This window comes from Grammomys surdaster, unplaced genomic scaffold (assembly GCF_004785775.1).
Source record: "Grammomys surdaster isolate TR1022 unplaced genomic scaffold, NIH_TR_1.0 190, whole genome shotgun sequence".
In the NCBI taxonomy this organism is placed as follows: domain Eukaryota; kingdom Metazoa; phylum Chordata; class Mammalia; order Rodentia; family Muridae; genus Grammomys; species Grammomys surdaster.
The window spans coordinates 2,474,180-2,495,564 of record NW_021604635.1 but is presented as its reverse complement, the minus strand read 5'-3'; the positions used below and the strand labels follow the sequence as shown (position 1 = coordinate 2,495,564).

Below are 21,385 nucleotides of genomic sequence, written 5' to 3'. Positions count from 1 at the left end.
AAAAAAAAAAAAAAGTTTGTTTAATTTTATTTTCTGTGTATGAGTGTTTTGTCTACATGTATGTGTGTGTACCACATGCATGCCTGGCCCTTAGAGGCCAGAAGTCGGCAGCAGATCCTCTGGAGTGGCTTACAGATGGCTGTGAGCCGCTGTGTGTGTGCTGGGTCCTCTGAAGAGGCTGTTAACCCATCTCTCCAGTCCCACTACTGAGCATTTCTTGATCGGAATGTTCATTAAACGTTTACCTTACTTTGCTCCTTATCACAATGTGCTTACGGATCTGTTTCTCCTGGCTGGAGGAAGGCCATGATGGGTTCATTGTTGTGCAGCAGTTAGTAGGACTGCCAAATATTCATGTTCAGGGTGTGCTCTGAGGCAACAGGCAGTGGCTAGGGTCTAGCCTGTGCTTTCCCTGTACCCCACTATGAAGCCACACCCCCTCAGAAAAAGGGATGTAGCAATTTTCACAGAGTAGCTGTTTGCAATGACAGTGACTCTCTCCTTGTCACACAGTGAGACATCATCCAACATTGTCACCATCAGCCTGCCCCTCAAAGTGCAGCTGCATGACATCCTGGTCACTAAACTCTCGCCTCCTCCAGAATCATCATGGGAACAGAAGCCACAAGGGACTTCATGGAAAGAGGGCTCCCGTTAGCACCTCTCTGACAAAGAACCGGCTTTGGGAGAGCTCTGTTAAGCTACAATACATTAGACCCTTTAAATGATTAAGTTGCCTCTTGGAATTTTAAACTAACACAGCTCCTGGGGCTCTTCTGACCATGGCAGACATTGTCAATCAATTACCATACTCTCATAGACAGAAGTTCTCAGAATCCTCAGCAGGGACACAGATAAATTGTTGGAACTGACATTTAAAATGAAGGTTATCTTCAGCCTAGCCCAGCCTCTTATCTTATGGCTGACACAAGGATCCTCTTTTTCCTGCCCCTTCTCCCATCCTCAGCGCCTCCTCTTTTCTCTATACATTTACCCCTGTGCTGGCTTCCAGCTAATGCTTCGTGAGCAGTCATGGAAATGGCCTCGTTTTCGGGACAGTGCTTCCTCAGCAAGCCTGCTTCTCGTGGCCTTGCTCTAGCTCCCTTTGCACTCAGAACTATCATATGCTTGACCTCAGAGAACTGCTTCCCTGCCTCAGTCCTGAGGAGAGAGGAAGTCCAGAGGTTGAAGATAAGAGATTTTCCTGAGACCTTAGGTGACTGAGCTGGTGAAATCTCATTCCCGGGCTCTGGATCTCCATTGCTCCTTTGTTTGGCTGGATGCCATGTCTTAGGCTGAGTTTAAGTGTGTTTCTCTGAAAGAACTCCATGAATGGAGATGACTGGTCTCCATGGGGAGTTACTGGAGGGTGGTGGGACTCTTTTGGGGGTAAAGCACTTGAGCCTGTCCATTGGTCAGTAAGTGGTGTGCTCTTGGAATGGAATGTTGGATTCCAGTGTCTCTCTGTCTTCCTGACTTTTAAAATTATTTATTTTATTTATTTTATTTGATCAGAAGTGAGGTTATGTTGAGACAGTCTTATAGCCCAGGCTAGTGTTAAATTTTCTGTGTAGTCAAGGATGACTTCCTGATTCTCCTGTGTCCAACTCCTGAGTGTGTCACCATGTACAGCTGTGCTTTCCTGTTGTTTGACATGATTTCTCCCTCAGACACTCAGATCCAGTGTGATGGGACTCTCTGAGAAAGGGTCCCTTCCAGAATCATCTAATGTTGGTATTCCGCCACGGACTTGCACAAATGAACTAAAATAATCCTGCCCCTTGATATATAAAGCTAGGCTGCTCCTGAAGCTACTGCCTTGTGTCTCACAGTTCACAGAGCACTAGTCCTTGGAGTTAAGTCTTACAAAGCACTTTCCCCAAACTTCCATATAGGACAGAAGTTCCTCTACATTCCTACAAATGAGGGTATTAAGAGAGACACATTAGGGGCTGGAGTGTGAACAGTGGTTGAGACAGCTTGCTGCTCTTGCGGAGGGCCTGGCTTTGGGTCCCAGCACCCACATGGCAGCTCACAACCACCAGAGAATCTAGTTCCAGGAGAATCAAACACCCTCTTCTGACCTCTGTGGGTACTTGTGCTCCTGAGATGCACTTACATGCATGCCAGCACAGATGTATACACATAAAGTAACTTTTTAAAGTAGGCACTAATACTAGGGAACATAGGAAGCAGGAGGGCAGGGCTGTGGAGAAGCAACAAATGTTTACGCCACTGCTCCTTGTGGACCTCGCTTTGATCACACCTTTCTGGTCCAAGACTCTGTCCTGAAATCATCACACATAACTGAACAGTCTTCTCAGGAGTCCAGGCTCTCAGCTTAGTCAAGCTTCCTTCACTCTTAGGAACTGTGGTCACCTAGCAGACATCCAGGCTAGTTTTCATGTCAACCTAACTAAGACAGCACTATAAAGGAGCAGCACATAGTTCCCACCCCCTTCCCCATCCTTGCCTCCTCATTGGTTACAGCAAATTAAACACATTAGAAACAAAACAAGTCCCAGAATACATTTCATCCTAAACAAAAATGTAGTGACTTCATGATTAAGCTTTTGGACAGAACTTTTTTTTTTTTTGGTTTTTCGAGACAGGGTTTCTCTGTGTAGCCCTGACTGTCCTGGAACTCACTCTGTAGACCAGGCTAGCCTCAACTCTCAAACTCAGAGATCCGCCTGCCTCTGCCTCCCAAGTGCTGGGATTAAAGGCGTGTGCCACCACCGCCCAGCCTGAACAGAACTTTTAAAGGCTGATTCCAAACGTAGACTGGCTGATGTGACTAGAATGTAGGAAGCTGAGGAGACTAAGAGGCGGCTCGGGATGCTTCTTCTCATGAAAGATGAACGCCTTGTAACCTCCTTGGCCTGCAGCTGTCCAGCAAAGCCTTCTACAAGAGAGCCTACAGGGGTGTCTTCACCCGACTCCTCTCTTAAATGCAGCCTTACATTAGACAAGTCCTGAAGCCTACTCGAGAAAAACACTGGTACCTATGACCTACCAGAGCATCTTGTGAACACCAAGGCAAGATGGGCCCCATCGATCAGTTGGGGGGTGAAGAACTTCACCTCCGTTCACTCTCTGGCCTGTACTGGCTATTCCATTTTTGTTGTTGTTTTTAGTTTTGTTTTCTTGTAAAGTCCACTTTCCTATTACTTGTTTGTTTGCAGTCCTTTCTGAGGCACTGAGGTAAAGTTAAACACCTCCTCCTTTGTACCTTCAAAGGCCTCAACAAGCACCTCTAACATCTTCCCATCGTTCACCTTTGTTCCTAATGCCTGGGACTAAGTGAGCCCTGAACAAATGATAGCTGATGCACATGAATGAATGAATGAATGAATGAATGAATGAATGAACAGATGCATGGTCTGCCATCTTCCAATACCTTTCATCTGTGTCATCAGTGATCTTATTATAAATATTACGGCTACTTAAACTCCATACAATACAGGAAGTGAGTAAGCTTCCTAGCAACTGTATAACCTACAGTACACGCTCGCTGATTCCACGGTCAAGGCACTGTGGTTAGTGACTGCACAGGTATGCTAACTCCCCATCCAGGCGTGCGAGCATAGGTAGGCTGGGTTAAGAACACTTGGAAATCTACACAGCATGATGAGGAAGTATGAAAATGGCTCTTGTCCTTTCAGTCTATCTCTGGGTATCCTACCAGAGAAAATTGGGCCGCTGATTTATTCACAACACTGGTTAATTATTATTTTCTTCTGAATATTTCTTCTCCAGTGAGTGGAATATTGGAAGCTAGGACAGCTAAAAACCAAGCACTCTTGTTTGCTTACTTATTTTAGTCGTTAGCTTGTACAAAGGCCTATGACTGATGAGGCTCTCTGGCCTTCCCAGGAGAAAACAAAACCTCATTGACGGAAAACTCAGTCACTCATCCCATAAACAAAAGGCTCCTTCTCTGACAAAGATGCTCTTATTCCTGGAACGCTGATGTTTTCTTTTGACCTTCTGAGCCAGAAAGGCAGTCAAGAGCAAGAAAGCCAGTAGGTCAGCTTTCTGCTACTGTAACAAACACCTAAAACAACCTAGTTATAAAAAGAGAATGTTTATTGTGCTTCAATGTTTTGAAAGTTTCAGCCCATAATTGCTTGGCCTGGGTGTTTTAGGTGAGGCCTTGTGTCATGGCTATAGCACCAACATGACAACTTACTTTGTGGCTAAAAAATAAAGGAGAGGGAAGAGGAGGAGGTGTAGATTGCGATGAAGAGGAAACCAGCACCCCCAAAGTTCTCTCCAATGACCTAAAATCTTCCCCCTAGAGCTCACCTCTGAGAGGCTCACAACTTCCTAACATTGCCACATCCCTGCCTAGCATCTCCAAGAGTTTCCGTACTTAACATACCTCTCTGGGAGACAGCAGGCCTAGATGGTGGAATAACAAGTGTCAGCAGCCTTACATACCTGGAGTCGGCCTTGAACTCCCCGCCGGGGTCCTTCAATCCCTTCTTCTCATTTGGTTGTCCCACCATGAAGAAGGTGTCTCTGATATTAGGAAAGTCGTCGAGCAGAACTCTCAGACTATTACAGTAGGCCATGATCTGACCCCGAAGGGAATAGTGAGACATGCGGCGGTTCAACCTGAAGGTTGGAAGAAGAGACGGTATTCTGAAGAATTTTCTAGCTCTCAGAGAGGGTCCAGAATCTGCTTCCCTGAGGGCCTTTTCAAGGAGAACAGAACACCTCTGCTGAGAAGACATTGCCACCTGGGTAAGGTTGGCATCGCCTGAAGGCTGAAGAACAGAACTCTTCAAAGTGCCTGCTGTCCTTATGTCTTCTGATGCTCGCCCGTGTATGAGTTTCCTGTGCTTCTATCTATCCAACAGGGATGTGGATTATTTACATACAAACTACCAGACTCATGGTCTGGGGTTCTAGGTGACACTGCTGTTGGCAAGGAAGTCTACCCAGTCAGAGAAACCAGTGAGCATTGGTCACACAGACAGTACTTACTTTTGGCAATATTCAACTATTAGTTCCTTCTTCACTTTTTCAAAGTCATCCTGTCAATAAAGGTGAAAAATATATCTATAGTAAGCCAGCTTTCAAATGAATGTATGGTCAAGTTCAAGTAGGGAACAGCTACGAAGCCAAGACGTAATTTCCGAGGAGACTCTTGGGTGGGTTTCCTCTACTCACTCCTATCTTCCTGAGCACTCCGAAAATGCCAGGCCTTGCTCTGTTTCCTGAGCCATTTCAGGGTTGTGTTTGCTGACAGCAACAATCAGGAATGAGATAGAGTCTCTTTCTCTCTAGAAAAAGGGGCAGTTTCTCTATAAAAGAGGTGCCCCAACCAGCTTTGCAGTCTCTGACTGTGGGTCCAGCAGGGTGCTTGGTAGCTCTTCTGCACTATCTCTGTGGAACTTGGGAGGCAAGGAGAACTGAGACAAACATGGCATTTGTGTTGTCTGCTCTGCCGGGAGGAATAAGTTCTTTGTCTCTGACCTCAGGCATCCACAGAGTGGATACCTTGGATACATGGAATGGATACATACATTGGTGTCCTTGGAATGGTAAGGGACCGTTAACTTGCCTTAGGCTAAAATCTTGGAGCTGACAAACCTGATGGAATATTGCCTGACTTCTTTCTGGTCTAATTGGGTGTTGGTAATCTTGGAGATCTGTTAGGGGCTTACACACTCCACAGAGTCACTGTTTTCTGAGACTTGTTTATTTAGAGGAGAATCGATGCCTTTTGTTTCCATTATTAGCCTTCAGTAAATAAAGTGTCTGGCTGCTGTCACCCCGCTTGCTTGCCTACATTAATCTTTCCTTTCCTGTCATAGGGAGGGACAAAATCTAGAGGAAATAAACCTTCCCGTTTCCTTCCAGAGAACTGGGCATTACCAACAATTAATGGATAATGAAACACTACTGACCAAACTGGGAATTCATTTTAAATGATTAAAGGTTTGAGCTTCACAATATTTTCTAAATGATTTGACTAATATTTGGGGGGGGGAACTCAAATAGGACACAACAGTGGCTTCTGATAAACAAAGATAACAGGTGACCATCTGCCTACCTCGCCCAAACCACTTACCCCTGAAGATTGCTCAAAAGTAGCAAAGCTCCTGACATGGGCACTCAGACTAGTCCGTTTAGAAAGTGACAAGACAAAAATACAAAAAAAAGCAAAAACCAAAAAAAAAAGAAACAACCAAACAAAACAAAACATGGCCTCTGAAAAACAAGCATTCCTTAAACGCAGTTTCTGTAGAAACTGGGAACACAAACTCTGGAACTCAGAAATCTGCCTGCCTCTGCCTCCCAAGTGCTGGGATTAAAGGCGTGTGCCACCCACCACTGCCCGGCTGTAGTTTCTGAAGAAACTACAAATCTGTAGATTCTGTCCTGCCTGGGTTTCATTTCCAGTTCTGTGCAATATGTTTTCAATCGCTCTATCTGAATGATTTAAAGCAACAGATGCCAGATGCAGACTGTTTCTTTGCTGCAATATAAAACACAGTGAGAGCTTTACCGCCTTCCCCTCTCACACTCACGGGGCTCTTTATCTGGTCTGTCATTGTCTGCTTCCTGTGCAGGAAGGTGTTCAGCATCAGGTCCCGCAAACCCGCCTTTTCTAGTTGAATAGACACGAAGGCCTCTGGAGCCCTGACAAACAAAGACAGACAGTTGAGCTGGGGCGTGGCAGGCAGACCAGCAGCCTGAGTGCTGCGGCAAGAGGTCAAGCTGTTCCGTCTCCACTGCGACCACTTTCTTAAGAGCATCCGGTGACTTATCTGCCGTCCTGCTCCTTTCAAGACCCCATTGTATCTGAAGCTTGTGTCAGCAGTCCCTCCCAAGACAGCAAAGCCTGGAGCAATGTGACCTCTGCCTTAGCTACAGAGATACCTGAACTGCAGGCTCCTTGCAACTAGACACTGATCTTAAATCTTCCATCCACTCTGAAAATGTGGTCTGAAGATTCTTGATCTCTGGCCATATGTCCCATTAGCAGCATCTCGAATAGAAGTTATTTGCCTGCTGTCATTTTTCATTCCATATTTACCAAATTAGTTAGAGTACCCTGGTCCCTCAACAAAATATCCAGAGTGGTCACAATTATTAGAGAATATCTCTATGTCTTTATTCATCATGGTGGAAAGAGATCAAGACACAGTAGAGCATCCTTGGTGGTAGACATACCTCCGTGGATATCATGAATCTCAGAGAACTCACATTCCTGTTATTATAACCAACAGTAAAATCTTTATAGTATCGTGAGAGCAGTTCTGTGCTTCTCAATCTTATGTGGTTACAGAAAATCTGGAGTGGTCCATTTACCTCCCAGCCTGTGAAGGAGAGTATGGCAAAATCTACAGAGAAGGGAGTAGCAAGTGAAGAAAGAGATGTTGAAGAGAAAGAGACAGGAAAGGGGAAACCCACAGTCAGGATGTGCTGCCTCTCCATCAGAGACTGGATTATATCCGAAGAAGCTTCCATACAGTGTCCTCATATGAGGTCTTAAAAAAAATAAAGCACATACTCTAGTTTTGATTGAATCAAATTGTTGGATGCTAAAGATCTAAACCCATAGGACATGCTCCCCCAGAGATACTCACGGACAGAACTTGCTGCAATTCGCATGAGGTTTATTGAAAAATTAATAAATTGATAGTGGCCGGTGCACCGGGGCCCCTCTGCTTGCAGGCGAGAGGGAATCCCAAATTGGGGCAAAGGGTGGTTTATATATAGAATTCCCAAAGACAGTTAATTGCTTCTTGGACAATATTAAAAAAGGTTTTAAACAGCCATTCTCAAGCCTAGTTTCCATTCCCAGGCTTGGTTCCTAAGTAACTCAAATTTGCACCTTATCTTTTACAACAAACAGAGAATCAGCTTAAGTAGCTTCTGTTTACCCAGGTTTTACTGTGCTAAGGGCTCATAAACTCTTATCTTGGGTCTTTCTTCCTGGAATGTTTGTTCGAGTCTTTGAAATGTGCTTCTCCCGGGATGTGTCCCTGGGGGAAGTTAATATTTGAGTTTAAAACCGAAATCAGAGCTTTTTATTAATTTTAAGTTTCTACAAAATCTCTTCTCAATAGATGCAGTACCTCTTGGAAGTCTTAAGTCCTTCTGAAGAATGAGTAAAGGTGTCTGGGGCTCTCAGAGTCGGGGCTAACAGCAAGCACTCTTTGCCATTCGCAGTTCTGGAATCTCTTCTGCTTGGACTCATTCCGCCGTGATGTCTCCGGTCTGACCTTGTTTCCTAAACCAACATGAGTTTGGTGTGTTGGATACATACTCCCTGCAGTACTTCCGGTCCACAGCAGACCCCACACACATGTGATGGGAGGAAGAGATGGCAAAGAAGTGATGGAAAGGGGGGAAGAGGACGGGGTGGAGAAGAGAAGAGAGACAACACTTCGCACACACTATGGGTAAGGCCCAAAGTAGGGCTATTTCCTGAATAGTTCCACTTATGCAAAGCTCTCTGAGAAAAAGTCGCCATCCTACAAAGTAGTTGATTGGAATTCTCTGTGCCCACCAGCTTCCAAAGAACTGGTACAGATCTGGAAGATGGATTGCACGGTCTGCTAATGGATTACAAAGATCTGGAAAATTCCTTCAAGTCCACCCAACCCTATCTGGGTTACAGGTGAGCGTGAGCCGGGGAAGGAAATGCAAAGCCAGTATCTTCTACTGTTCCAGCTCGCTGAATTATGCAGCTGGTAGATCTAAGTCTTTTATGTTTCATCAACTACTAACTGAAAGGAAAAGGCTAAGTCTTCAAAGGGAAAGTCATTCTTCAATGACACAACCAAGGACTTGGCATACTGAAATTATATAAGGCGGGTGAGGCCAAAAGGAAGAAAATCCCAGAGATGAAAAAATCTAAAGTTCCCAACCTCACCCCCACCAAGACCCCTAGGGTATCCTAGACTGCAGGAAACAGAAGTCTCTATCAGTTCAGGACAGAGGTCATCTTACTAGGCCATAAGATACTAGGAGGGATGAGAACAAAGGCTCTGTGTTCAATCCTCGCCTTTGGGTCTCATCTGTTTTCCCTTATCTTCTAGAACCTGTTTCCTGGCCAGCTCAGGAGGGTGGGAAGAGATTCTTTTGGGCTGTGTGTGGCCATTATCCGGCTTCTTCCCAGCTGGGAGTGCTGACACTGCTGAGTCAGCAATCACAGGACTCCTCCTCTGCCATGGCAGCTGTGACCACGCCACCTTCCATCTATCCCCCTTTCTGCCCTTCTTGCAAAGGTGTCTGCATCTCTTTCTAACACTTGATCCTACTATGCTTTCAAGTTGCTTGCTCAGTTCTAATCTAGTTTTTGGTTGGTGGTGTTTTGTCACACAGGATTTTCATTCAGTCCATGCCTTTTTAACTCTGACCCTGTGGCTTTTACTCCAACCCAGTGAGTGGAACTCCCGAGTCAGCAGGGAAACTGAGCATCAAACATCTTCAATGTAATCTGTCCCATCTGCTTTACCCCTCTTCTGAGAGCTATAGAACTCAGCTCTCCTTCTTAAAATAGTAACTCTCTTTACTAAATATTTTTAAAGTATATGGTTAGGTAAGCTATGACATGTATGAGACATTTTCTCAGTATGAAACCATCACCATGGTGCTAACATACAAACCCACACCCATTCTTCTCTCCCTACACTCCATCCCCAACTCTCCTCTGGTTTGGGCAGTTACAAGTTAGGATGGGTCACCTAGAGTTTTACATAGATTCGTGCAGAACCTGGTCCTTTTTATGTGGCGGCATCTGTATTGTTGTGGGCATGATTTATTTATTTATTTATTTATTTATTTATTTATACTATTGTGTAGTATTCCATTGTATGGATATACCCACGTGTGTTAATACATTCACCTATTGGAGGATTCTTGGATTTCTTTCCACTTCTTGATTGTCATGCATATAACTTCTATGGACATTCACACACAAATTTTTGTAAGGCCACGTGCTTTCATTTCTCTTGATTAAATACCTAGATGTTGAACACTCAGTTCATATGGTAGGCACGTGTTTAAGCTCCTGAGAAAGCGCTGAATTATTTCCCAGGTGGTTCCACCATTTTACTGTCTAATCAGCAGTATGCAGAGGTTCCGGATCTCCCATATCCTTGCTGGCACGGGAGGAGGTCAGTCTTTTACATTTTAACTGTTCTAACAGGCGCGGACTATTTCTCAATGGGATTTAAAGTTATCTTTCTGTCTAATGATTCCTGGCATTGAACATCTTTTCACGCCTTCTTTGCCAGGCTGTGCTGTTGGTGGCTCACGGATTCCTTTCCTTCAGCGGCAGCGGCTGTACACTTCTGTTCCTGTATCCTCTTCCTCCCTCGCTCCATCTCTTGATTTTGCTATCAGACCTTTTCCTGTCCCACAGTTGTAAGAGATTTATAAATCTATCTGCACGTGCATCTTATGAAGAAGCAATCATAAAATTCACTTTAGCGGAGCTCAAAGAGAGCTGGATGGTTTCTGGAAGATGTAACGTGCTGGGGCCAGACAGTGCGGACACTCCTCCATCTTGTATTCTTGCTGAAGCCACTTCAGGTTTAGCTAGATTTTGATCTCCTTGATGGAGGATCCCACGGGAAGTTACCCAACTCCATTCTAGACGGTCAACGTGCCTCAGCCAGCTTACCTTAGCTTCTGTTGAACTGCTTGCTTGTGCAAACCTCTGCCAACAGCTGATGATGGAGATAACAGGATATTTTTTGCCTTAAGAAAAGGGTTTGCTCTTTAAAAGCCCCTTGGTCTAATTCAGTGATTCTCACCCTTCCTAATGCTGTGACCCTTTAATATAGTTCCCCATGTGTGGTGACCCCCAACCATAAAATTATTTCATTGCTACTTTATAACTAAAAATTTGCTACTATTATGAATCATAATGCAAACATCTGAGATACAATATATCTGCTATAAGACCCCTGTGAAAGGGTTGTTTGATCCCCTCAAAGGGGTCATGATGCACAGGTTGAGTGCCACTGCTCTAAATGCTTGGAGCTACATTTGGGTCCCCTAATACCTGAGTGTAGTCCCAGCCGGCTGGGATGAAGACTTTCAGTTGGTCATAAACTGTGTCTAAGTGAGCATCTCTAGTGGGCTCCATAGCAATAAGTTGAATCATGGAAGATGAGTAACATCCTTTAGGGAAAACAAGTGTGTGGAGGAGTGCGTGTGTAGAATACAAAATGTCTAGGACTCTGAAAATAGAGTTCAGAGGACATGCATGAGAGAAAGCTTGGGTCAGACATCTTGTATACTTTGATGAGGATCCCGGGCATGGTGCTTTGGGCTACAAAGAACTTCTACAGGTTTTTAACCACCCAGGCATGGTTGCTCTGTGCACTGTACGTGGTTGTTCACAGCAGTATTCTTTCTAATAGCCAAAAAGTCAAGGCAGCTCATTGACAAATATATAAACAAAATGGAGTATAACCACATGACAGAATAATTATGCAGTAATGAAAAAGAATGAGGTACAATAGGTAGTGTCACACAGACAGACTTGGAAAACATCACGCTAAGTGAAAGAAGTCGAACACAAAAGGCATGATCACATTTATATGAACAGTGGAGGCACGGAAGTCCAGACACAGAAAGTATCTTAATGGTTACCAGGGACTGAGGGGAGGGGAAGTGGGAGTGACCCCTGAGGTACAGGGTTTCTTTGGAAAATGATATAAATATTTCTAAAATAGAAACTGTCAATGGTTGCATGGTCCTGGGAATAGACTAAAAAGATTGAATCAAATACTTTTGAAGTTTTTATTTTTGTTTGTAAGTATATGTACCTGTTTGTGTCTGTTGTGTCTATCCACATGTGTGTAGATATTCAAAGAGGGTGTGTGGGGAGCATCTGAGGAGGTCATGAGTATGTGTGTGTGTGTGGGGGGGGGGTGTGGATCAAATTTGTCTCCCTACATTTAAAAAAAATTATAAGAAGGATAAACAAGAAAACAATGGAATTTTTTATCTACGAATGGGAAGGGTTAAAAACTGGGACATTTTGTCCTGGGTGAGTCTAGCCAGTTTGTACTTCGTAGTAATATACAAAGCACATCACCGCTCACATAAGGGGAGGGAGAAGGAAGGGAAACAAGGAAGTGGGGTATGAAATACGCATGTTTCCCGTCGCCTGGGGTTCTTGAGTCAACCCCCCCCCCCAGGCCTTGTTATTGCCTAAGTGGCTAGAATAACCCTGAGGAGCTTAAGCCTCAACCACAGGCAAAGCTGGAGGTCTCACCCTCCCACCCTGCTCTTCCAGGGGCCTTTCACCTGCCCATTTCCCAGAAGTGGGCCGTGGAAACTGGAATTTCTTTCTGCAGAGGTCAAAGAAACCCTAGTCTTAAATACAGTGATCCACCTTTCAACAGTAGGTAAGACTCCTTTGCATAAGTAATTCTGCTGTAGGCCCTCAGGACAGGGTAAAGAGCCTGAGTAGGCAAGGAATTTGATATGTTGTAACAAAATTCAGCAGCTGTCTCTTAGTCACTATGTCTCCAGGTTAGACAGAGAGTTACACACGTGGGATCTAGGACACAGCTGTGTCTCGTGGCTGTGTCTCCCGAGGCTCACAATGTCCCTCTGTGATAAAATATCCTTGAAGACCTACAGCCAAACATTAGAGGGAGCTTAGAGAGTTTTGTGGAAGAGTTGGGGGAAGGACTGAGGGACTAGAAGGGACAGGGACTCCACAGAAAGGTCAAGAGTCAACGAACCTGGGTCTTTGTGGGCTCCCAGAGACTGAACCACCAACCACAGGGCATACACAGGCTTGACCCAGGCCCTCTGCACATATGTAGCGGAAGTGCAGCTTGGTCTTCACACAGGTCCCCCAACAACTGAAGTGGGGGTTGTCCCTGAATCCGATGTCTGCATGTGGATCCTGTTCCCCTAACCAGGCCGCCTTGTCCATCCTCAGCGGGAGACGACGCACCTAGTCCTACAGTGACTAGATGTGTTTGTGGGGATACCAAAGGGGGCTCCCCTCTTCTCAAAGGAGAAGGAGAGTGGGAAATGGGGTGAGGATCTGAGTGAGAAGATACTAGGAAGAGAGGGGGCTGATACTGGGATGTAGAGTGAATGAATGAATAAACAAACAAACAAACAAACAAATACCCTTAAAGCTACACTCAAATTCTTCCTACTGTATCAGAAACTTAGGCTCCAGGAGACTTTCTTAGCTGCCACATGTGTACTAAGTCAGGGTCTGTATCATCAAAAGGTCCTGACTGCATTAAAAAATTACTGTCATTGTGATTTTTGGCATTCCCTTTTCCTTAAGACTTTTCAAGATGATCATAGGAAGAAATACCCAAAAAGGAGAGCTGGGGTCTGCCATGATTTTGGAGGGCTATCACTTGACCTCATCAATATGCTGACCCCCTCATAAATAGTCATTAAACCTTCTTAAAAGTCAAAACAGACCCCAGTGGACTGTGACACCACTGTCACACCCCAGCAATTCCACTTTTCAGGTCAGCCCAAGCTCATCTTCCCCTAGAAGGAATGAGTCACCCTTTGCTTTGTGCTGTTCAATAAACTTCTGCTTGAACTGTGTCCTTTGGCTGAATCCTGTCCTTTGAGAAGACAAGATCTGAGGAGGACTGTTCCTCTAATCAGGTTCTCACTGAATCCCTTAGGACAGGCATTACCATTGCTTTTCTACAGTCTTGTCCAAGTCTCGGTGCAGGTCACATGACCCATCAGGCCATGTGATAAAGTCTTTCCAAAGAGCAGAGTTTGGAGAATCTCAGAACAGCTGGACATGCAGAGGCTTGCAAGAAAGTGACTGAGAATCCATCTATACGCCATAGGGATCATGCACCCCAACATGATGGGGACAATACCTCCCAAAGTCAGGGCCCTTCAGACTGCCTATACGTCTCTCCATCTGGTGGCTTATTTATAGCCTTTCAAGCATCCATTATAATAAACTGTAAACCATGATTCTCTCCATTCTGTGAGAACTATAGTACATAGCCCAAGGAGGAAGTCCTAGGTGCTCCAATTTGTAGCCAGCCAATCAGAGGCCTAGACTAGGTCTGACATAGCAACAGCTTTGGTGTTGAAGTCCCTTCATCTGTGAGATGCTCCATGCTGCAGGTGCGTGGTGTCATCATTGAATTGAACATGAAGCGTCCCAGATGGTGACTTCTGCAGAATATCTTGCTTGCTTGCTGTTGGGGAGAAGCCTCCATGGCTTTTGAAGTCACAGAAGTGGTCTGTGTTTTGAGTGAACACTGTGAGAAACTGCATCTGTTTTCCTCCACACATAAGAAAGAAAAGGTAATAGAGACTGGAGAGAAATTGGAGAAATAAGGAAGGGGGGAGAGGGAGGAAGAGGGGGAGGAAAGAGGAAGCAAAACAGGAGGGAAGGAGAGGGAAGAGGGAGGAGGAGGAGGAATGGGCAGCCTGGCATTAGCTGGGCAGGGACAGCATGCTCTGGCATCTCCAACCTATAGGCAGACCTTGATATCGACAGGGCGGGCTGCCCCAGGGATGTGATAGAAGAACACCTGCTGAACGGTCACCATCAAAGCATTCTTCTGAGCAGTTTGGCATGCGAGGGTCACTTGCATATTTTCCACTCCTGAATGAACCAAGAGCTGCAGGGAGAGAAGGTAAATTACAAAGAGACTGCTTCCAGAGGGAGGAGTAGCCGAGAGTGGAGCTCACAGATTGGTTAAACTAGCCTGCGCTTCCCCAGGCAGTCGCTCGTCCCAGGCAGGGAGCCTCTGGGTCTGACCTGCTGTGTAGGTGGACACCATGCAATCCCTCTGTGATCAGGGAAGGACTCTGATGGACTACATGAACTCAGAAACAGGCTCTTGAAAGCCATCAAGAAAAATATCTACCCACAGAAAAGCAAAAAAGTTCAAGGCAAAGGGAGAAAAATGGTATCGGGTTCTAAAAGCTATGATGAAAGCTCCAACTGTACACGTTAGAAAGCTAGGCTCGCTGTGTGTCCTTTCTTTTCATCCCTAACAGAACTTATGACATGGGGGCTGCAGTCCTTGTGCCTCAAGCCAGGCCCACGCAAGGCCAGCATTATTAATAATAATGGAAAGCTTTTCTCTTGTTTGAGACATGCTCCCATGTAGCCCAGGCTAACCTCAAATCCAAACACACTATGTAGCTGAGGCTGGCCTTGAACTCCTAATCCTCCTCCCTCCACCTGTCCAGCACTGGAATCAGAGGTGTGGAGCTTGGAGAAGGCTTTTCTTATGGATGGAAGCCAATTTGTATGGATTTTTTTTTTAAAAGAATACAAGAATAAACTGCTTTGTTTTAGTTTAGGTTCTTTTTCAATGTTAACATCTTTTCTTTAAAACAAAACAAAACAATGCACAGAGTTGTTTACCTTGAGGATGGTTTCTTATAGAGTTGTTTACCTTGAGAACAGCTTCTTTTGTGTAAAAACTGAACTTGCCGATTTGGTTGGCATCCAGCTCAGAGATGGCTAGGGCGAGGGAGGCGGGGTAGTATCTGTTAGAAGAAAAGTGGGGCTGTCCCATCCTGACACACCACCTGTCAGGGGACGCCCATCTGATGTCGCAGGACAGCAGCTGATCTGATTTGGGACGCCAGTGGTCATAGCAAGCTTTACAGAGGACATATTCAACACCATGCCAGAAGGCTCTGGAGTCTTTCCAGTCCTCCCTGGACTTGGTTGTGACGACCACTCCATACTTCTGGAAGTTCTTTTCATCATTCCTTTTTCTTCTTACTCTCTTGACTACATCTGTTCAGGCTCTCCCACTAACCCCCTCTTGTACACCCCTAAATGGCATCTACTTCCCGCTCTCCCTGGCTCCAGCAGCTGACTAGCCTCTCTTCTATATCACATTCCTGCATTGCAGCATAGCCCTTTGTTTGGAAGCTGTAACTTTCTGTCAAGTAATTTAATATTTATCAGTCTTTTTTTCTCATCTGTGACTGGGACTGTTAGCTATTGTAGAGTTAGGACAACTGTGAAATGTATATGTACAAATGTGCTTTATAAAGTGTAAGACACCGTATCGTGTGGCCTGCATGCTGCCCTCACTCTGCCTCCCCAAAGTGACAACTTTAGGAATTACCATACATAAAATAAAGTCTAGATGCATGCTCTCTAATACAGGAATCACCCTTCCAGAGTTTCCCCTTGTCTTAGAGTGTAACTGGACATCACTAGGAGGCCCAGTCACCACTGGACCAAACCACAGAGCACCCAGCAGCTTGTGCCAAGAGGTGGGGTCTTCTTTTATCTAGAAAATCACCTCTACAAAAGCCTCGGCTACAGTCTGGCTCCACAGTGGTGGTTGGACACCTGGCCTCACATGAGGATGCATCGCGCTTCCTGCCTTTGCATGCTCATCTTGTTTTAGCTATGAGGTGAAATAGGGCAAGAGAACTTGATCCCCAAGGAATTATATGGCAACATCAGGAGGCATCTTCAATTGTCATAAACAAAGGGGTACATAGGTTGAAGAAGAGGAGAGGAGGAGGAGGAAGAGGAAGAAGGGGAGGAGGAAGAGAAAAAGGAAGAAGAGGAGAAGGAGGAAGAGGAGGAGGGAGAATAGGAAGAGGAGAAAGAGAACAAAGAGGAGGAGGAAAGAGAAGAAGAAGAGGAGAAGGAAGAGGAGGATGAGGACAGAGGCTGTCACTGGTGTCTCCCCAGTAGACATCAAAAATGCTGCTAAATAACCTAAGGCACACATGGGGCAGCGACCTTGTTCCACCCATTAAAGCTGAATGCAGCCCTCATTTCCACACTGCTGAGAAACCACCCTAGTATCCTGCTACGCAAACTTCTCTCACTCCAGCCCATGCCCCGGGGTGTCCAGCAGCCTGATAGCAAGTCTGAGTCATATTACAAACTACACTAGCAGTACAAAGACTTTCCCTCTGTGGAGTCTCCTTTGCCTTCCTAGGGGTGGAGCCAGTACCTGAACTCTCCAGGGAGAGCGCTGGGATCCTGAGAGGAAAGACAGACTGGCTCAGAAGGGAAGAAGTGAGGACAGCAGAAGCTGACCCTCCCCATGTACAAAAGGCTGGCTGTGGGAGAGGAGAGGTGCCATAGCCACGACCACAGCTGCAGCCACAGAGTAGATTGTGTCTGTCTCATAGCAGAGCGCCATGGGCTGTCCCTGGGGTTTCAGTGGTTGGAAATGGTTTCCCATGAAGGGAGCTAAGATGTCTGCATATGGGTTCTGTGCTCTTTGTCACTGATGTAGAAGTGTAGCTGGCTTCTTCCTAGTGTGGGAAAGTGAGAGAGGAGGCTAGCCCTCACACTCCTTGCTACCTGGAAGGACATGGTCCACCAGAGAAGCTGAGAAGCTGTGGTTTTCTTTGCATTCTCTGACCTGGTTCTCCCACGTCTCGGTGATTTTGTGTGTTTCTTGCCATTTATTTTCTTTTTCCATATTTGAGTGTGTGTGAGGTTAGTAGTCATGCATATGTGCACACGTTTCCAGGTATGTGCACACGTGTTTCCAGGTATGTGCACACATGTTTCCATGTATGTGCACACATGTTTCCATGTATGTGCACACGTTTCCATGTATGTGCACACGTTTCCATGTATGTACACACATTTCCATGTATGTGCACACATGTTTCCATGTATGTACACACGTGTGTTTTTAAAAGCATTATCTTGTTTGTTTAAGATTTATTTATATTTTATGTATGTGAGTACACTGCAACTGTCTTCAGACACACAGAAAAGGGCATCAGATCCATTTACAGATGGTTGTGAGCCTCCATGTGGTTGCTAGGAATCAAAGTCAGGACGTCTGGAAGAGCAGCTGGTGCTCTTAACCACTGAGCCATCTCTCCAGCCCGTGCACATGTGTTTGGGGGAGGTGCTTGTGCATGTAGACACTCAAAGTTGATGTTGGAAATTATCTTCATCACTTCTCTACCTTATTGAATGAGGTCTCTAAGTAGGTCCAGAGCTCACGAATACTGTAATTCTGGCTAGCCAGCTTGCTCTGGGGATCACCCACCTCCCCTCCCAAAGCTGGAACTACAGGTCTCCACTGTGCTCATGTGGCATTGTACATGGGTTCTGGGATCTGAACTTGAGTCCCCAAGCTTGCACAGCAAGCTTTTTATCGATAGAGTCATCTCCCCAACCCGATTTTGTATTTTTAAATCCAGTTATACCCTTGATTGAGATATTGGTATTTTCCTCCTTATTAAAAAAGAAAGAAGGAAGAAACTGACAGGATGGCAGATTACATCCAAGGAGGAGACTGTAAAGACACAACTGCACTTATGTCCAGAGATGATGGAAAGCATTCTCACTGGTTACGCATCTCCCGGTGACACCGTTGTCCCCTGGAGGCTCACCTGTCTACCCGACTGCTGTCCTCCAGCAGAGAAGTTATGAAGACAGGCGGGGGTGGGTCAACCTTGTCCTTGTGTGATGCAAACTCAAAGTGAACCGGCCTCAGATGCAAATGGGATTCTTCAAAACCCATCTCTCTTGCCAATTCCTTATATAGCCTAAAAGCAGGGAAGGGGCAAGGGTGTGTTTGTTAGTGCCAAGAGAAAGTGAACACAAAATCGAACAAGACCCTGTATTATGCAAAGAGAACAATCTCAAATGTTCTTGTGCAGCCACTAGGTCAGGCCAGTGACAGAAACAGGGATGCACTTGGGTACCACCTCAGTCCTCACCTCCTACACAGTGGTCGCTGTGCTAGGAAACTCGTGGGCTCACCAGTCTTTCTGAGACACGATTCGTCCCTGTCCTCCTCTAGTGCTATTCACACTGACTCTTCACCCCCTTCCTGGAGAGAGCCTCTCTTTGCTGGACCCACGCTGTCCATGCTCCTGCCCCGTGACCACCCCTTTCCAGGCTTCACCGGCTTTGAGTTTAGATGTGGTCTTGATTCTGGCCCTGACCGTCTTCTCATCAACTGCATCAGGCCTTAAAACCATATCCTCACAGAAGAATCTGTGGCCTCAGGCCTGTCCTGGTTCATCTCTCAGCTCTATTCCGGATGTGTGTCTCTCTGGCAATTCAGTCTTAAACATCTACCATTCTCTCCAGTCTAAACCAGTTCCCACCATGAGTTCGACTGGCACCTGGACCAGTGCACCAGGGTTGCCACGAAGTACCACAGAAACACAGCGAGTGCTCAGTGTGTTAACAGAAATCCATTGCCTCAGATCTGGGATCAAGGTGTGGGCAAGTTGGTTCCTTCCAGGGTTATGAAGGGGGAGCTGTCCCATTGTTCTCTCCTTAGCTTATAGATGGACCCTCCCATACCTTCCCTGTGTCGTTTGTGCCAATGGTCCTCTTATGAGTCCATCAGCCTGTTGGATTAGGATCCAACCCAGTGCCTGCAGTTTAATATCTTTTTCTTTTTTCTTTCATTTTTTGTTTTTTGTTTTTTTTTGAGACAGAGTTTCTCTGTATAGCCCTGGCTGTCTTGGAACTCACTCTGTAGACCAGGCTGGCCTTGAACTCAGAAATCTGCCTGCCTCTCCCTCCCAAGTGCTGGGATTAAAGGTGTGCACCATCACTGCCTGGCAATATACTGGTTCTTGATCCTGTATATTGTAGAGGGGCCCAGTTCTATTTATAGCACCATTTCCCATGATGCTCTCTCTGATCCACTTAGAAAGAATGAAATATTCTCTTTGCTATGCTCCCAAAGTACTTTTTCAAGTGAGAGGAGTTTCATGATTATAATATATTATGGGTAATTTTTACATTATTAACTCCTGAGAGAGATGCATGCATCGCAGAGACACAGTGTTTGAGAGGCAACAGCCTGCCTAAGAGCAATTCACTTTCTGTTCTGCTACTTCCTAATTTGGAGATTTGAAGCTAATTACTCGATTTTTTTTCCTACCCTCTACTTCCTTGCTAATGAAGTGTTTGCACCTGTCTTGCAAGGTGAGTCTAAGAAGGAGATGATACACACGAAGTCCCATAAAGACTGGTCAAGCAGGTCCTCAGTGGTGGCTGGTAGACTGGGGGCTAATCCATGGTCTGTGCCTGAAGGGCCTCTTGTGGGAGTCAGAGCAACACTGGATGTGTCTGAAACAAACCCTCTCTCCATTTTCTTCCTTTTGGAAAGGTCTTGCCCATGTGCTCTCATTAAAACCTGAAACAGAGCTCCTCAGGACCTGTCTTCTCTGCCCTGCTGAGGCCCTGCCCTCTCCAGACGGAGATGCTACCCCTGACACATTCTCCTGTCTCAGGCCCTCTGCTAGTCAGCTTCATTGTGTGCAAGAGAAAAGTCAACCAAGATCCTCAGAGTGAGTGCTGTGGCCCAGGCCCCACACCAGGAGCTATGGTTTGGAGGTCTCCCAAAGTTGGCATGTTAGAAATTTAATCCCAACACAAGGATAGTTGACAGAGACTTTAAAGGGATGATTGGTTGTGGGGCCTCTGCTGTTAGAGAATAAGGGGCCAGCTATTGTAGAAGTGGGTTCCTGATGGAAAGACATCAGACCCTTTCCCCTCTCTCCTTTCTGACTTCCTCTGCTCCTTCTCTCTCCAGTCCACAATGAACACAAGCAGAGCATGCTCTATTGTCCATCTATCTTCTGTCTCAGGATGGTGCAGCAAGAAGGCTCTTGCCAGGTGTGGACCCTGTGGTGATTTGAAGATGCTTGGCCCAGGGAATGGCACTCTTAGGAGGTGTGGCCTTGTTTGGAGTGGGTGTGGCCTTGTTTGGAGTGGGTGTGGCTTTGCTGGAGTAGGTGTGGCCCTGTTGGAGTAGGTGTGGCCTTGTTTGGAAGCAGTGTGTCACTGCGGGTGTGGGCTTGAAGATGTTCCTCCTAGCTACCTGGAAGTCAGTCTTCTCCAGTCTGCCTCTGGATGAAGATGTAGAACTCTTAGCTTCTCCAGCCCCACATCTGCCTGGACGCTGCCATGCTCCTGCCTTGATGATAATGGACTTAACCTCTGAACCTGTAAGCCAGCACCAATTAAATGTTGTTCTTGGTCATGGTCTCTGCTCACAGCAACAAAACCCTAAGACAGAGCCCATGACCCTGGACATCTCAACATCCAGAACTATTAGATATCGATCTCTAGTCTTTACAAATGACACGGTCTCGGGTACTCTGCTATGACAGTACAGACAGATTAAGGTTCCAGGTCACGGGATAGCACGGTAAGCAGCCTGGCAGTGACTTCCTGTTGGAAAGCTGACAAACCAATATCAAGCATCTGAACAAAAGGACTTTTGTTGAGTCAAAGAAAATGTGGGTAGCACTGGGAGACTCTTGCTCGGTGGAATGGTCAGAGAGGCTCATGGGAGGCTTGGAGGGAAGGAAGGAAGGAAGAAAAGAAAGGAAGGAAGGAAGGAAGGAAGGAAGGAAGGAAGGAAGGAAGGAAGGAAGGCCATCATTTCATCTAGCT

The 21,385-nt window shown here is 45.8% G+C and overlaps 1 protein-coding gene across 1 annotated transcript in view; it reads right to left on the bottom strand.

Annotated features, from left to right (window-relative positions):
- Nucleotides 1-21,385, bottom strand: part of LOC114622640 — a 150,300-nt gene that overhangs the window by 66,599 nt on the left and 62,316 nt on the right. Inside the window, exons 20-27 of the mRNA XM_028769051.1 lie at nucleotides 18,352-18,507; nucleotides 15,408-15,501; nucleotides 14,484-14,621; nucleotides 8,097-8,251; nucleotides 6,543-6,654; nucleotides 4,993-5,042; nucleotides 4,444-4,620; nucleotides 678-680 (exon numbers count right to left, since the gene is read on the bottom strand). Of these exons, the coding sequence (XP_028624884.1) occupies nucleotides 678-680; nucleotides 4,444-4,620; nucleotides 4,993-5,042; nucleotides 6,543-6,654; nucleotides 8,097-8,251; nucleotides 14,484-14,621; nucleotides 15,408-15,501; nucleotides 18,352-18,507 (885 nt within the window). The remainder of the gene's footprint in view (nucleotides 1-677; nucleotides 681-4,443; nucleotides 4,621-4,992; nucleotides 5,043-6,542; nucleotides 6,655-8,096; nucleotides 8,252-14,483; nucleotides 14,622-15,407; nucleotides 15,502-18,351; nucleotides 18,508-21,385) is intronic.